At 38.7% G+C, this 18,664-nt stretch overlaps 1 protein-coding gene across 8 annotated transcripts in view; it reads right to left on the bottom strand.

Moving 5' to 3' along the window:
* Positions 1 to 18,065, bottom strand: part of phactr4a (phosphatase and actin regulator 4a) — a 37,595-nt gene extending 19,530 nt beyond the window's left edge. The window contains exons 1-3 of one of the 8 annotated variants that reach the window (XM_065947987.1): positions 17,743 to 18,065; positions 11,428 to 11,523; positions 7,386 to 7,429 (exon numbers count right to left, since the gene is read on the bottom strand). In XM_065947987.1, coding sequence (XP_065804059.1) covers positions 7,386 to 7,398 — 13 coding nt within the window. In that variant the 5' untranslated portion in view covers positions 7,399 to 7,429; positions 11,428 to 11,523; positions 17,743 to 18,065. Of the gene's footprint in view, positions 1 to 4,524; positions 4,766 to 6,831; positions 6,982 to 7,385; positions 7,430 to 11,427; positions 11,524 to 16,517; positions 16,656 to 17,742 lie in introns of those variants that run through there. The other 7 variants (XM_065947988.1, XM_065947989.1, XM_065947985.1 and 4 more) reach the window with 7 other exon arrangements.
* Between the last annotated feature and the right edge of the window lie 599 nt (positions 18,066 to 18,664).

The raw sequence follows: 18,664 nt of genomic DNA, 5'->3' as shown, positions 1-18,664 counted from the left end.
AAACACATTTGTTCTTCAGTCAAAATTGGCATTTTAACATGTGTGTTAATAGGACTTCAAGACTGGAAACTCAAGGAACTTTTTGCACTCCCTCCCGCACCAGCTTCTTTTTTCAACACCAGAGGTTGCCACTTGAGCAAGACATGAAAAACGATGCCAAACAAGGCGAAAAGATTGGATCCCTGATTTCCCTCATGGAATGCCATAACAGAATGATTTCAGCAGAGCAATAACTGACAACAGGAGACGCTAACCCATCTTACTGAAGACTGACTGATGTGCTGCAGGATTTTCATCCAGTTAACGATAACAGAATAAAAAATTGATTGTCACGTTTTACAGTCACTATAAAACCTAGTCTAGAGGATGGGTTTTTCAAGGCCGGAGATAAATTGAGCCTGTGCCAGGAATCTGAAAGTAAAACTTTTAATGTAGAATCTATAAAATCACCTTCTAGAATTTGATCTATCACTAATATAACAGCTGACATTGCGGATCTTTACAGAGGGTTCTGTCAGCCAGATTTTTTTCAGCCGCAGGCATCTGATTTCCACACCGGAGATCAATGTATTGTACATACAGTGAGCAACATTAATCATACCACAGGATGAGGACACAATGACAGAAGTTTCCCAAATGTCAGAAAGAAAATATAGTTCAACCTAACTATTCATCCTATCAGATCATTGTACCTTCTTGTACCATTCCTGTTCGTATCATACAAAACTCATCCTTCAAACATCATTATAATTGTTGTGATTTTCAGCTCAACCACATAACTGGGTTATCTGTCCTATATGTTCTTACACCTCATAATACCTGTGGCTAAACAAAAGTATCACAGTTGACACCTGGCTAGCTTGGCAGAGTTTCCTCTCTGAATTTTCAACTCATATCTCACATCTACATTTGTGGCAGATTTTCACAATGTGATGCTTATTAAAAAGCAACAAATCATAAAATAATTAGCAGGGTTGCAAGCCTGGTTTATACTTTTGAATTGAATCTACAATATTGGTGCAACATTTTATAACATGTCATGGCTACATTAACCACAACAGATGTTGTTGGTCCACTGGAAGCCCTGTGACCAAATTATGAAGGACACTGTTCTTTTCGCTAGTTTTTAAGCTATCTGCTATAGCTGGTTGGTTTAAAACTAAAATTCAAATGGTGATAGTCAATCTCTGTAATTGTAGATTTATTTTGTGTGCAAACTTTTACTATCATCAGCTACAATGTAAAACACTCAGTTGGGGTAGTCATCTTTTTGAGTACACCGTGAAATTGTAAAGGCTTAACACTGTGGCACTGACACCAAACCTGTAACCATTTTTTGGGTTTAAGCAAAGAAAGTGTAAAAACAGACAAATCAGCTCCCAAATATAACTGCTCAAATTGACTTAGTGCACTTCTATAGGTTATGCTGTAGGCTTTATCCAAATTCAGCACAGTCGTATACTGGAGATGAGTTTTACATTCAGACTGCAATTATATTTCAAAAAGCCTATGACATTACAGCTTGATCAACACTGTTTTTGAGGCAAACAAATATCAATAAACGGGAGTCTGAAAGAGCTGTGACACAACAGCAAAATGTATTGTTTTGTAATAGTGACATCAAGTGTGAACTGTGACTGTAAAACCTATAATCATCCTCAATGGACAAACTATGTCTTGGCAACACTGTTTCTAAGCTTTTTCTGTACTATTTCTATACTTACTCGATCCTGACATTTTCAATGTTTTATGCCAACTTTGCCACTGCAGCAATTTGGTAACCACTGGAGATTGCAACACAAGAGTCATATTAAATAGTTCATTAGTAACAATTTAAAGAATAAATGTGAAAAGAGAACACTTTGAGACTATAAAGAGCTACTCTGTTTCATGTCTCTCATGGCAGGATAGAAAGTAGTTTAGTCTTCAGCCTTGACCTCTTTTTAATTGGTCCTTTGTGTCGTTGCACTTAGTTTCATTTATCTAAAAAGAACACTAAGTTGTGCATCACCTTCATTTGTCATGATGTCAAAAAGCCCCGTTTATTTTCAAATTCCTTACCTTGTGTGTATCCTGTACAGTTTGAATGATTGTGATTACCTTTATTCTTCTTAAGATGACGTTTATTTGTTTGACATTCACATGTATCAAAGAGGAACTCATTTTTTTTTAAACCAGGCCTTTTTGTGAGACTCAAAGTTACAAAATGTTTTGGAATAGTCCCTGCATGCTGCTCAGCTTGCATCTTAAAAAACAGTCTTTATCCCTGCAACATTATCTTTCTTAACGCGTTTGTCCTATGTCATCTTGTCACTGTCAACTACAGATTTGATTGAAATTGTATGAAAGGATTCCTCCAGATATATAATAGAAACAGCTGATATATCACTCTCTTCAAAGCCCCATGACTCCCCAGACAAAGTTATTTTACCTTAAAGAACACAGGAGTTGATGGTCTACAGCTGCCTTCACGGGTTAGTTTGTTTTGTATTGTAGAGTGACTTGGTGATTAAAAGGTTCAGCTAGCCTCAATTGCATAAACAAGCTATCCTATCTTAATAAAGAATCAATTATAAATTATTATGCATTATATCCCATGAAGGCAGCAGTAGACAATATATTTTGGCGGGTTTGTAAATGTTATTGTGTAGGATCCCATAGCTGAGCCTTTAAATCATCAACAAAAAAGGACTTCTTGTAGCCTTGTAGCTGCACTTTTAGCAGACTTACTTTGATCGTGCACATTTGCCCTCACGGCTGCTGGCTGAAGTGAGCTCCTGGACTGATTCCTAAACTTTTCTCCTCTCAGCCATTTAGACCCCAAAGATGTTTAAGAAGGGCCAAGGTTTTAAAGTTTTATAAGTTTTAGATATTCAGACAGATTTATCAAACAGTGTTACAGGTATATTGAAGGATATGCCTGCAGCGTAGTACACAATTTGCTGGTGAACGTATATTTTAGTTCTGGTTGATTTGCATTCAGCCTATGCCATGTATTACTGTTGCATCCATAAAATGTTTTTTTGTGCGCTGGCTGCATGAAATAAGGCAGGCCGTTGAATGCACGTGTGAATTCTCATGCTTAAATGCAGGCTACAGAGGTCAGTGCACTCACAGCTATTCCTGACACATAACACAGACTCCAGTGGGTGTTAAAATGGGATGGGTTGGGTGGTAGTAAACTGGGAGAACACAGGCGTGGTTTAGCTTTGACTGGATCAAACTTTGATGTGGTGTCATAAGAAGATGAGACGGCTGCTTTCACAGAAGCGAAATAAAGGCTCTGACCCCTAACAGCTGTCAGACACAAGCTGAAAGACCCAGTCCTCAGGTATGCTTTTATAAACCCAGTCGACTGGAGAGCTTATCTAAACAAAACCTGAGACCCCAGTAACAACACAGGCTTCTGTAAATGTTCAGCCAGTCAAACTCAAAACAGGAAATCTTCACTCTCAGTCAGCCACTAATGCAAAACCCTGCAGTCATTTGGTCAATCTGTCCATGTGACTCATGCCAATCAAATGACACCCTGTGTTGACACAGGCTTCACAGAGTGGCACTCCAGAGGCAAAAATACATTTAGAAAGACGATATTCTCAAGTTAATAGATTTTGTAGACACGTGTGTCAAAAGGTTTCAGAAGAATAAAACTCCAAGGCAAACATACAAACATAGTTTCTTCAAATCGAAGGGACGTAATGGCAGAGCTATAAAACAATTTCCATACAGTATTTCATGAAATTTAAGAACACAGCAGTGATACTTTGGACATGTTTATATGGATGGATCTAACACAGTGCTCTGGTTTGTTCCATCATTCTCAGGATACACCTCAGACTGGTAGTATTTTCAAATATACAGTATATTAATCACATTTGACAATAGAGGTATCCCCCAGCCCAAAGACAGAATGCCATGAGCTACAGCAAAGTGTCAATACATGACTGAGACTGTGAAACTATGAATAAAAGAGGTAGAACAGACAGTGGTGGACCTGTATTACATAGACTCTGAATTCCAAAAAGCTGCAGGCTGTGTTATTATGAGTAACCGTAGGTGTGCATAGAGACGGGACCCTCCTTTTGACAGCGAAAAAAACAGGTTTTGATCGTTGAAAGTGTTATTAGCTTAACCAAAGACGGAGACAGACCTGGCTACAAAACTCAAGGGGCTACACTTCGACTTGACAAAGAACATTTAAAACATTGAACTATGGGGATAGCTAGTGCCAAGCAGTGCCTTGAACCCCCAAAACTTATTTTCACATCAGCTTCTACAGAGACTTGAAGCTCTGCATGCAGACAGAGAAAAGTTTGTGTATTTCACAATCATCACATTCCATCTGCATACATTCTTGTACACCAGTCTGAGCCTGCCGCCTTCAAGTTTCTCTCTGCCTTTATAACACCTGGTCATGTTTATCAGACCCACTTTCTGCTGAATTAAGAAACAAACGCAACCAAGCTACAAAACTTAAATGTTCACAGCAACCATTCGGTGCTGAGCCTCTGGACTCTGACTCACCCGTGTTGTTCAGGGCTAGTTGCTGTGGCACAGTCTCACTGCTAGCACTCTGTCCCATGCTACAGCTCCTGTCCCCACTGGCCTGCCGAGCCCTGCCACTCCTGAGGCCCACGGCAGGAAGGGAAAACCTAAAGCCACTTCCCTCCTCTCAAACCAGACATCAGAGCTCCTGTAACTTAAGACAGTCTGGACTGCTGACTTGTGTTGTTCAGTCTCTTCTCTCTCTGTAGTCTTGCCCTCCCCCTCTCCCTTCAGCCTGCTTGATATGGTCTCTTCCTCCCTACCTCCCTCCTTCTTTCACTTTAAAACAAAAACACACTCACTCCCTAATATCTTAGGTCCCACCCTTCTCGCAGCTCTGACTTCATATACGAGTTACGCCAATAAGGTAATCCTGCAGCCTTGGATGCCTTTCATTCCTGAGAGCAGATTTTTCAGGGGCAAAGTTCGCAGCAGGCAGGCTTTGAGGTTTGGCCCAGCCAGTCATCAATCCTTGAGGGGATGCAGTGGGGCCCCCTGCTAGCACCATTTCACACACTACCAAAACACTACTCCCTGAAGGACGAGGGGCGGGCAAGAGGCAGGGCTGTGCCGGGGTAAAGTAACTTGAGAAGTGGAAGGTGAGTCAAGCCAAGGTGGAGCTCAGAGCCAGAGAAGAGGAAGTGACACAGCGCAGGTGTCCAGTAACTCTCCAGGGTTTGTCCTTTTAAACTATTAAAAAGCTGTCACCTCATCACATTTTTATTAACGGCTCTGTTTTACAGCTAGACATAATCATTAACTATAGCTCCTTTAGGTTTGCTCACAAATATTTTGTAACAACTTAAATGACAATGGTTATTGAAATAAAATGATTTCTTTAATAGACATAAATCAATGTCATGTTAAACACTCGTCCTTCACTTTTACAAACCGTATCTCACTATTTTGTTATGAAAGTAAAAACGTCAAATGGAGGTGCCAACACATTACACTCCAGCAGTGACAAAGGTCCAAAATGTGTCTGGAGGTACCCTATCTGAGCTCTTTGTGATAAGGTTATAAGTAATCAGTGATATGGAGTAAGAGGAACACCTCAGTGCATGTTAGGGACAAAAGTAGAAAGTAGGAATAAGGATAGTAGGGATCGCACAGGCTTGTGTATATAGAAAGGGATACAAACCTACTCAACAGTTCAAAGGACATTTGTTTCTCCGCTAATGGGGAAGCCGGGACACATTTATAGCTTTCCATTAAATGTTATACATAACTGCATTGAAATGTAACAGAGTTGTTTTAATTTATACCATTTGAAAACAGACCTATTTTGGTGGAGGCCACACATTTTGCGATTAACAGGCTTTTACACTGTGCAGATTTTAGGGATTTGTAGCATTTGATGATACACCAAGACATAATCACAATGTGCAAAATTACTATTTTAGGCTATGCATTCATTCTTGTAACCCAGCAATTTCAAGACATCCAACAAATCATAAGAAGCTGACATCATAATTCATTTTGTGTATAATATTGTTTATGTAGTTCATAGCCTCCCTTGTGCTCTCACAGTTATCCAATACATGGTGCAGCATCATGAGCCAAACTCTGACAAAGGAATGTGAGGAATGTAACGGCCACAGTGGGTATTGAGGTGCCAGGAAATAATCAGGACAACTATCCTGGAACACAGCCTATCAATATCCTCTATCTTACATTCATCATGGCACTGAAATCCTGCTCACTTGTTTCCACAGAGCAGCAGCAGATGGAGACAAACTCATTTTTTTTAAAAGATTCTTAACAAGAGAACATGAAACCCGGCTGAACAAAAGAGTTGATGACTCAGAAAAATACCAATCAAATGGCATCATCATGACTAACAAACACAAATAAATACTAAAAATAACTAATTTCAAGCCCACATGCTCGATGACTTGTAGGACATGTAATATTTATTTTTGTAGTTGCTTAGCATTGATTGTCTTTTTTTTTTTTTTTAAATCAGGAACAAAAAATAAGAGTTGAAAAGGAAGTCCAGTTTATTTTTACCACGTGTCCATGAGTCTGGCCAGGGATGAGTAGATCAAACTTCTACTGTATAATCTCATCCTGCCATGGCCTCATTGCTTATAAAGTGATCATGGAGCCATGCCCTGACCTGTATTGACGTTTGCTGAAAAACTAATCCTTTACTTTAATTACATTATCATTCATTTTATAACAACTACTTTGATGATCAAGACCTTTTCAGTCAAAAGAGTATCACTATATTTAAAAAAAAATGTAACAACATCCAACAACAAGATAGAAAGCCAGATTACTCACGGATATATTCAGATTGAACAGCCATCTCAGCTATTTTCAAAACGCTCTTTAACAGTTGAGACTATAGAAACAAGGATCCTGTACAGCGGCCTGATGAGTGTAAACTGTACACAGTGCTGTCAATGATCAGGTTCAGTGTTGAAATACACACGAGGCCATGAGAGAAAACCAGCTCTGCTGACAAAACAGGTGTGTCCTCTGGACGAGGACCAATCAAATCGCTGCCGTGTCACCAGTACAATGTGTCACGCAGACAACCTGTTAGTGGACTGATTCAAAGCCGTACTTTGTTTGTTGATGCAACACTCTCAATCGTCATGATACTATCGATGAGATAACATCAATCTCACTTCAGCAAAAATGTTTAAAAAAAAAAAAAATTAAATGTAAACTTATTATAAACATGATCTCATCGTAAAGAAGAGAGGGGTTTGGGGGCAGACATGTTTTCCAGCACAGTTGACAATAAAAGTCTGGCAAATCTTGGATAATTAAACTACAAACTATACATTTTTAAATTCTTGTATTGATAAAATAAAGAAAGTTTTTCTTACCAGGATTTTCCATCACAGTGTAAAAACTCAGCAGCGGGCAGCTCCTGAAAAAAAAAAAAAAAGGACAGATTGGATGATTAAGAAACATGTGAGACAGATTCTATTACACACAGCTTTTTTATAGGATTTGTTTAATTGAATAAGTTCTCTGAAGTTGTAGAAATAAATTCTGGGCGAACCTGAGGAAGCTAGAGGCGAAACGTGTTGTTTGCTCACAGTAAATAGTTTGAGGTTTGAGTTTGTTATTTTAGTTAATTTTTTTCTATATTTCTCACTCAAAACCAGCCTGCCTGAAGCCAGCTGATCGACATACTCGCACCAATTAAAATACTTGTATTTTTAACATTTTCAACATATTTTATATTCCTTACTTAAGGCTTTTAGCATTCAAAATGTATAGATATCACAGAATCATTTTTACTGCTTTCACTACTGTTACTTCTTAATTATCACTCTAAAACAAATCCAGCAAAGTTCACAGCTAACACACACAAACACACTCTTCAAACGACCACGGAGAACAGAATCATCCGGTGTTGCCACATCCTCCTCCTCCCCCCCTAAAGATGACTGCACCCCTGCACAGGAAGCGAGAATCGGACCTACTTCTGAGGGAGAAGAAACCGAAACATCTGACTTAGGCTGAGACGAAGAACGCACATAATAAGGCTTGTGTGGCAAAGTCGATTTCTTTTTCTTCGATCTGGCGTTGCAATCAAATAGTTTCGCTCAGACAACTGCCGCACTACAGTATAAGGACCCACAAACTTGGCTTGAAATGGTGACCCAAGTATTGGCAATAAAGCCAGTACTTGATCACCCTCACTAAACTGACGCTTCTCAGAATGCTGGTCATACAGATGCTTCATCTTAGCCTGAGATTTGACTAGTTTTTGTTTTGCTAATTGACCGGCCATGTAAAGTCTGTGTCGGAAACCATTGACATACTCAATTACTCAATCAAGTTCGAAGGAGGTTCCTGCATCATCCACTCATCATGAAGCACCACGTACCTTATGGCCAAAGACAAGATCATTATGACTGTACCCAGTGCTCTCCTGACACACTTCCCTTGCAGCCAAAAGCAACCATGGCAATCCTTCCTCCCAGTCCCTACTCATCTCTGTGCAGTATGAGCACAACAAAGACTTGAGAGTCTGGTGGAAACGCTCCAAAGCACCTTGGCTTTGTACGTGATAAAGCAGATGCTTGATTATGCTTGATGTTTAACTGCTTAAGGACTTGTGAAAACAAGTGTGATGAGAAATTTGACGCCTGGTCACTCTGGATGATTTTCCAGAGTATACCAAATATGGCAATAAACTGAGTCAATGCTTTAACGACTGATCTGGCTGTGATAGTACGCAATGGATATGCGGCAGGATAGCGTGTAACCTGACACATCACAGTCCACAGATACTCAGAACCAGATTGTGATCTAGGCAAATTTCCAACACAATCTACAATCAAATGTTCAAATGAATTATCCACAACCGGAAATGGATAGAGAGGTGCAGGCTTAATACACTGGTTAGGTTTGACATGTATGACACGTCTTAATGTAAGCTGCCACATCACGCTTGAGGCGGGGCCAGAAAAAAAAAAAACGCAAAATGTGAAGATACGTTTTACCAATTCCCAAATGCCCGGTCTGGTCATGAGAACACTTCATTTCGTAACAACACACACACACACACACACACACATTCCCCAAAACCGGGAGCAGCTGATATGAACTTTGCAGGACATCACTTTAGTGTCTCCGGTGAGTAAAAGACTTGAGAATGTCATTATTACTCAGTAAATCAGTGAGAGACTGTCAGGGCCCTGCAGTAGACTGACTGCTCTGTGCAGCTAATGAGGGGCCCGAGCGAAGCTGAACAAAAGCTCTGTTGTGTTAGCTAAGACAAAAAGACCGAATTAATTAGCTGACAAACTGAGTGAAAAAAAAAAAACATCCTTAATTCTGCTGAAAAGAAAATGAAATTCAATTGGTTTAATTAACAATTGCATTTAAAGTTGCATAAAAACAACTTAAAGTACATAATTACATGTTGAATAATTTTACATTAATGAGGGCAGAAAATATTTATCTGTATGACTCACAAAAACAGGGCTGCAGCGCTTCAACAAAATGAGAATGCATTCAACCCCAAAAGACTGCAAGGATAAACGAAACAGATGTTTTCTTGAATTATCGATAGGATTTAATCTTTAACTTCCCACACAGCATGAGTGTTGAATAAGACCAAACAAACAAAGATTTCTCAGTGTTGAACATCAGAGACTATAAATACAGCAGATACGTATATAAACGTACAAAGGATCGATTCAACACAACAGTCCAATGAATAGCAAAACAAGCGGAGCACAGGAATGATGTGATTGTTTGAAGCAGAGTGAGCTGCAATGCTGCCAACAAATCTTCCTCCAGCTTCAGCTCAAACTGAAAAAACCTGCTAACCATTGCTATTTACAGTAAATTCATGTGAGGGATGTTACCAGCTGAGTGATGCCTTTTCAGTAAGTATTTTTAATAAACAAGGTTTAAATAGACCACACAACAAGGCAACACAGAAATACATCTTTGCTTTATACTCCAGATGCACTTATTTGTCAAGCAACAGTGAGTACAAACTCATAAATTAACCCAAGGTTTCCTGATCCAGCCATGAGTGCTTTCACATTGGGGGGGTGATCATGTTTGCCACAAATGACTAATCAAAAACATGCAATGGATTCCCAACAGTAGATTGGTGGTATACTTTACAACAACTAGTGAACTATAATCTTAAACACAGATATTACAGACTAAAAGCATTACAGCTGACAAATACAGGAAAGATAGCTCGCAGAAGCCCTTCAGGGTCTTGAAGCTTAACAACAGCGTTAATAATATTGGAAAAACTATCTCAACCTTTCAATCAAACTAGTAACGGGTGTTGATGTGGAGTTGGAGTCGGAGGGGGAGCGGGCCGTGAGCCATCTGGCAAACACTGCTGGTCTACTACATGCCCAGCTTACAGTTAACTCATCTTTTGCCCTAGTTATGCAAATATATGGAAAACTCTGAGGCAAAATACACTTATTTATAACAAATTCACCCCCTTTACAGTTTAATTCTAATCAAGAAATGAGCTAGATAGCAAAACCGGTTTCATACCAGGCTGTAAACATGTTTATTTCTGTTGTAAAATTGCCCCCATTAAAAAAGGTATAGTATGTAGAGTTGTATGACAATGTTTACATTCAAATATACTATATAAATTAATTTTAAAAAATTGACAAAACCTTAAATTATTTTTTTTGGTTGAGTACTTACATTATCTGAAATATGTCCAACAGTTATCAAAGCCAGAGAAATACATTATTTTATAGCTGTAACGGGACGTGTCTTATCGCGGCAGCCATGACAGAGACAAAATGTTTACCTTTACCATTACATTATTATTTTTATTTTTTTGGGGGGGCTTTCTGTGCCTTTATTGTAGAGATAGGATAGTGGATAGAGTCGGAAATCAGGGAAAGAAGTCATTTAAGGATACCTCTTTGATAGAAAAGGACAGCTGTCATTAAAAGTAACGCACAAACACCAAGATTCCTTCAAGTGTTTTTGTCAGCGTGTCCCCTGAGAGGATTATCAAAGTGTAAAGATAATGATCACAAGCATAGATAAGCAGCTGACACTGACAAATAAAGACGTGATACGTTCTCTACCTCAGTGAACGTCACCTCGACTATTGAAATGATGGCCCTGCCCCTTATTGGTCAGAAGAAGTAGGTGCAGCAGCTTTACACTGACAGGGAGGGTCCCAGCAGCAGAATCAGGCTGCACTTTGGAAGGTCAAAAGTCCTTTGGCCTGAACAGCCAGCAGATTGTGAACACTGCATTTTAAAAAGGAGAGTGCAACTTTCCAGTTAAGTATTTGAACTTCTTATCAGGAGGACTCTGCCAGGTTCTTGTGGAGCTTTGATAAAGCACAGACTCTCTTATATTCAACTGAAATAAACCATAACATTATGTCTTGTTTGGGCATCTTACCTCTATTGACGCTCATTGATCACTGATAAAATCCTCCCCAGAAACAGTGTCCTTGCAGTTTGTCTGTGACTTGGCAGCAAAGTAATTAGGGGACTCCTGTAAAATACACAAACAGACAGAAGGTCATTCTCCTACAGTACACGTTGCCATAATCTTTGCAAAAGTTAGGCCGGAAAACATAACCACAATTCATCAGAAAGCCTGAAGTGGAAGTTGTAATGGTGAGTCATCACCATAAAAAAATAGTACAAAGTCATTATCCCCTGACATTCAAACTCAAAACAGAAGCTCTGCCTTAAACTTCTGAATCAGCTAGCTTGCTTTCGGCGGTGCATAGCCCTCTGCCTGGTCAGCTTAGGTTCAGTCCAACTGGTCCGACAGGTCTTTGGCTTTAATGTACACACAGCTCAAAAGCTGCAGACAGGACCACAACTCTGTACTGTATACCATTTTAAATGGTCCATTTAAAAAGCTTATTATGTCCACTTCACTATTGTGTAGCCAATAAGGTTTACTTTTTGGCTAAAGTATATAAGAGTCATTTTCAATGTGCAAATGTGTACACTCAGGGCAGTGTCTACAACATTAAGATATTCTGAACAGTGAAGACAATTAAAAAGGATTGAAGACATTTTATAATATGAAGTCAAGTAAACAACATTTTTGTTTAAATGCTTATGCAGTTGGAAAACGGTCAAAGAATCACAACAATGCAAGCCACAGGCAATCGCAGCTCAAGCCAAGGACTATTTTGATCACTGATTGCCCTTAATTATAGTGCGTTCCAATTCATAACTCCTTTGTGCGAACGCGTGTGGAGAGGGGTTGGAGGTGTGCCGCTGGAGGAGAGCGGAGGCTTCAGAATAGCGGAGTTGTCGCCAAACAGAAGTTTGTTTTGGTTTAACGCTGGTGCTTAAGGGCGACATCTACTGGATCAAAAAGTCACACAGTCTTCCTTTGAGAAAACAATGCCCATGACATTTTCTTTGATTTCTAAATGCTGTCTTACAAGTAGGGTTTTCAAGATACAAAAACTGTTAGTAAAAATCAGATCATCATTTTTTTATATCACAGCGGAAAATAATTCAAGACCTATGCAGCAAATATTGAGTAATTTCTTGTTTCTAATTACCAAAAACTGCAGACAAACTGTTGCACACCGTCTAAATATTACAAATACTTAACCGAAAGGTAGCCAACATATTTGTGCAATTTCGACACTACCCTCTCTGTGTTGGCTCATGGCAGATGTTGGTTAAATAAATGAATTAAGATCTGATTTTCTTCTTAAGCGTCTGTACTTTTTGATACAATTGATCAATAGATCATTACAAAAAAAAAGGAGATTGTATCGTTTTAAAACATGTGGTATCAAAAAGTATTTAAGTGCCAAGAATGTTGACAACTTTACTTCCAAGGGCTTCTTTGGTCAAACCAAAAGTCTCTTCATTTATTCCCATGAATGACAAACAAGAGAATCAAATGTTGGACATTTTTGCTTGAAAAATGACTGAAACAAGGCATTATCAAAACAAATTTCAAATGTATTTTCTCTAATCCACTGATTGATTTGACAACCAACTATTTCAGCTTAACTTCCAATAATAATAACAGTCCATGTGTAAAAATATGGCACTAGACAATGTATGATAAAAGTAATACTTAACCCATTTATTATTCATTGTTTTCAACCTGTGCATAGACAGGGAGAAGTCTATCCGTGCTTGAACTAACAAATAATTGATCAGATAAAGTTCAGCACCACCACCACACTGCAACCTAATGCTCTCAGATGTCCTCCTGCTGTACTCCGCACCAGTGAACGCTCGCTCTGAAATGTAACTTACTGGTGAAGACTGGCGGCAGAGTAAACACAAAGTTAAGTTAATGTGCAGCACTTTGTTCGCATACCAGCCTGTGAAGTAGAGCAGCTGAGCTTGTGGGCTCAGTCCCTGCATTGTAACGCTGGAGCCGTCAGGACATCACGTGAGCATGTGCAAACAAGCACAAAACACACAGGTTCACACACACACACAGTCCTGTCATTATTTGACAGAGCATCAAAGGTTCAGGAGGAGAAATCTGAGCACAGCTTTCAAGTCGATACATCCAGGTCATCTTTGGAAAATAAGCCCACATGGAGATTCTCAGCATTAGCAAGAGGTAACTACAGTTTAGGAACAGTAGACAAATCATCAACCAGATTTTCAGGTTTGGTAACAGGATCTCACTGCGGGATTACAGCTGTATATTTCACATGAATGCATGTGTAGGCCTTTGTGGGTTTTTTTTAAATTGAGTTTGGTCCTATTCTCCGCAAAACTTGAAAATACTAAATTAGTTTTTCTGTCATACATGTTCATTTTCTGAGACCATCAAATAATTTTGATATATGATCATAAACAATTCCTCTGTAGAGATCGTCATTCACTGCTTTATATGAAGGAATACATACGCTCTTTTTACATGGAGAAACAGTGTCATTATGAAGCTCCGCCCCTCACTTTTACACTGAACCAACAGCAGCATAGAATTGGTGTCCCAGTGTAGGATATTCAATTACATTACAGTGTTGTGGAAGCATGAGAGCCGTGACTAGAACAAACAGTGGGAGCTTCACATACACACTCATATGCGCACACACACACACTATACATACAGCTGATCCACCCCGCTGGCTCTGACATTTACACTGACGGCGAAGTGTATCGGGGTGTAGAAGTGCCATCTTGAAATGGCAATTGAAAAGGGGCTATTATCTTGGGACCAACAGAATCAGGGCATATGGCATTTTATGCAAGGGGATGCAAGACTCAGGAACTGCAACAATGAGCTGCTCAATGTATATTATAATGCTTATTAAATGTCTACCTCCTAAAGAAGTTCTTAAAGTTGACTCAAATTGATGGATGATTGTGTTGTATCGTTAGAACATAATATGTATTAAGCTAATGCCCCATTACTTTCACACACTTCTATAATCCATTTACTTCATAGTTGTCCTCTTCCACTTCCATTCATGTCTCTGTTGTCCAGTTCAGTTGTTTAACATCCCATTGGCCTTTTTTTTTTTTTTTTTGTCTAACAACAGAGCCATCGGAACCTTTTCTTTTCCATTAATTGTTACTGCAGTGAGCGCCTCGAAAATTACAGCACATACACTTAGTGACAGACCAATCATAATCCAGCCGTTAACAAAAGCAGTGTAATAAATGTGTTTAATGATTCAACTTTGCTCTTCAAATTTTATGTTCAACCTCTTCTCGTCTAGTTAGTTTACCTCAGAAGCCACCTTTCAACAAAAAGTCTATATTCCACAGTCTTTGACAATCATTAAGTAGTCTGACACTGACGCCAGGGTACAGCACTTCCTTGACATGAATCAATAGTAAATCAATGCACACTCTTGAGAGCCACAGAAAGGTTTTCAAACCACCAACAGCAATTGGTATCATGCTAATTGGATAAGCCTCAAACCCAAGAACTCAGAGACTGCAGCTCTGAACCACAACCGCTAAATTCACAGTTTCTATTGAGTATAATAATAAGGTCTGAAACCTTCTTTGGATTGAAATAAGAAGTTTGCTCATGTAGTTTTAATCTATTCTAATGGACACTCAGTGCCAGTTTTATGACAACACGTTATGTTGCTCCAGCAAATAACATAAAATCCTAATATTTTTGCATGAAACACTCCAGTGAAAGGGGCATAACTGGAATGTGGAAAGATTTAATTACTTTGGAAAGTCATTGTTTGAACTCGACTGAGCTCTGATCGCACTGCACTGTTAGTCTGAAACTTTTTGACAATCCTGTTTGTTCACTGTAAGTTCCCAATTAGCTTATTAAGAACTCTCAGTTCATTGGATAAAGGGAAAGAGTCTAATAAGCCACGGGTCCGAGTTCATTCTGCACACTCTGCAGAATCTAATTGAAGAGCTGAGTTGGAGTTTGTTTGAGAGCGAGCTGTATGGATCTCAATAAGCCGCTGTCAAGAGATAATGACACACACAGCTGGTTATATAAGTCCCACACAGACCCACCATGTCCAACTGCTCGAATAACTACAGATAAACAAATATCTGTTCACCAAACAAAGAGGCTCCTCTCACCAAATGAAAACCTTAACCTAGGGCTGGGAATAGCAAAATGTCAACAGGGGGTCACAATTAAACTTGTGTTGACAACAATTTTGGATGATATACTTTGGACATTTGAATTGATCCAACAAAATTGCAAACAGAAGCAATAGTTACAACCGACAGTACGTCTGCAGTTAATTGCTTGCATGTGAAGTGTACGCCAAACCACACATTAATGACCACTGCAAAGCATGGTTTGAGCAAGAAAAAAAGAAAGTGGATGTATTATAAAACAATGGGGGAAATATGTGTAGAAAGAAGGGATGTCCTGGTTTACAGAAAAGATGCTGGAGAGTCACTGATGTTAACCCCGGACACAACTATTTAGACATTTAGCGTTTTCCTGATTTAAAGCATGAACCATTCTTTTGAAGAGATGTACAGTTATGTTGGCGGATAACTGGCTCCTGTGAAAAACCTTGTGAACGATGAACACCTCAGGAATTCTTACCCAAAACAAGCTGAGCTAATGGTAGCAGCTGCTAACCTCCAAGCCCATTTTCCTCCCTAAACTTTAAGCTTTTCTTAAATTATGTTACCAGATTAAAATCAGAATTGATCAAAATTGAAGAAAAAGAAACGGGCTTATATTACTTTCCATATCTCAGAGCTTACTTTTTATCAGAATGCACAACACATACCTTTACTGAAAACTGCAGAATCATGTATGCAAAAGCTAGATAAACAATGAAAAAAAAAGGTTTTAAAGCAGATTCTATGCAATCAGGGGAACTGGACTAAACATCCTCGTTGGTGGGGGTAAGAAATGCCTAAAGACAACTGTTGGATATCTGCCAAGAACAGTGTCATTGTAAACAAGATTACAGTTAAGAGCCTTGGTAGGCGTCCATTTGCCACCATTTAAATCCTGTGAAAATCAATGCCAACACCCTGGAAATTGTACCTTCACCGTCTGTCCCTCAGCCACATTCCAATAATGCTACCCACCTTTCAGTATTTAGAGGAACGTTTCCAACACCTATTCTGCTATAAACGAAGATGCACCGGATGCAACAATCCACGGCTCTCTGTACACAAAGCACAATAACGTGACCGACCTGATTACGATGTTGCCTATCTAGAACAAATACAATAAAGCTGCAGCTCCTTTTGTCTTCTCTCACTGAGTCTATGTCGTCCTTTAGGGCGTACAACTGCTTTCAGCCGGTACTAAAAAAGCCTGTTAGAACAAGTAGTCGGGCCTGTGAATGGAATGCAGCGAAATGCTTCACACAGAGGCGGCAAGTGTTTTTGTTTTGTTTTTTTCACTGGAAGAGAAATATTGTACACCTGCACGCTCCCTGCAGTCATTCAAACATGATTTCAGTTAATGCTACACGACGCCACAAATGCACATGTAAACAATTATGAGGCAATTGAAGAGGTCTGAGGCACTCAAGATGTTAATGCATAAAAAGCAGCCCTGATGAAGGCCTGTATGCCTGAAACATTGTTGGCATTGTTTTTATGAATCTGCAGCCCTGATGTATTAAACACTTTTTATGCATAAGTGCCTCAGACTTTTAAGTTGGATTGGTAATTATTAAAAAAACTGTATTTGAATTGATTTATTCAATAGGGACAATGCAATTTAACAGTTTCAATACAGAGCATGAAACTGATGTGCTGCATTAATATAATATATATTGTTTATTATATAACAAAACAATAACAACATAATCAAGTTTGTCACATTCTTGCAGCTGTAAAATACACGGAAAACAAAATATAAATATATATATATATATATATATATATATATATATATATATATCAAATAAACTTCCATAACACGTCCTGTGTTTTATAAATATGGCTTACGTTACTTTTAAGACAACGTCAGCCAGGTAAGAGGGAGCGGCTACCTTCAGCGTTAAACGACCTGTAACAGACTTTAATACAATCACACAGTAATTTACACTGTTTTGTCTCCTCGATATCAAATCTCCTTCCTCCAAAATGACCCGTGAGCTAAAGATAGCGCTGATTACAACGAGTAGTGCCGTAATGTTAATCCTTCTGCTGCTCGCCAAAGTAAACTAGAGGCAGCAACAGGTGGCTAACTTACTGTGACACATCACGACACCGCAAGCCTTGTTAGCTTACATAAATTAGCTCCTACTTTACTTTCCAGCTTGTGTAGACCCTTATAATATAATGTAGGTTAACTCACCTTCCACTGTCAAAGTCAGGAGACGTGTTTTTTCCTGTATCCCGTTGACCCCTTGTTACTTCTGACACTTGTCGCTGCGATCCATTCAGAGAAGAAAGCAAGGCGGAACTAGCTTCCCCCTTTCTACCTTTTGACACCAAATAAACTCACCCACTTAACTTTTTGACGAGAAAAAAAAAAAAAAGCAATCAAGTACCGTCTGAAGTGTCCTTCAAGTGACAACAGATCCGTGAAATGTCCTAAACGACCACTTCTTTTGTGAACACTTTGCTGCCAAAAAGGTATTGCAAGTCAACTCGGTAGAAGATTAAATGCTGTCGCGCATGCGCACTGCTCAATATTGTGCTGCTGCTGCTGCTCCCCCACCTGGGAACAAAAAAAAAAAAAAAAAATGCAGTAACCACGTGACCAACTGTGTTATCTATGGAAGCTCATTTCCGCCAGTAAAAAAAATAAAAATGAAAATAATAAAGTCTCATCTCATTATTTCAACTTTTATCTCATTATTATGACTTTATATCTCATAATTTCGACTTTATATCCCATAATTTTGACTTTTTATCTCATTATTTTGACTTTTTATCCCATAATTTTGACTTTTTATCTCATTATTTTGACTTTTTATCCCATCATTTTGACTTTTTATCTCATTATTTTGACTTTTTATCTCATTATTTTGACTTTATATCTCATAATTTCGACTTTATTATTTTTATTTTTATTTTTTTAACTGGCGGAAATGGGCTTCCATAGTTCCCAGAGTGTCATAACCATAACAAATGACATTTCTTGATTATTCTTGATCATAATTTCGACTTTATATCTCATAATTTCGACTTTATTATTTTTATTTTTTCGACTTTATTATTATTATTATTTTTTTTTTAACTGGCGGAAATGGGCTTCCATAGTTCCCGAGTAC

The sequence above is a fragment of the Labrus bergylta genome, chromosome 19 (genome assembly GCF_963930695.1).
Source record: "Labrus bergylta chromosome 19, fLabBer1.1, whole genome shotgun sequence".
Taxonomy (NCBI): domain Eukaryota; kingdom Metazoa; phylum Chordata; class Actinopteri; order Labriformes; family Labridae; genus Labrus; species Labrus bergylta.
The sequence above is the reverse complement of the archived record's forward strand: the minus strand, read 5'-3'. Positions and strand labels throughout refer to the sequence as shown.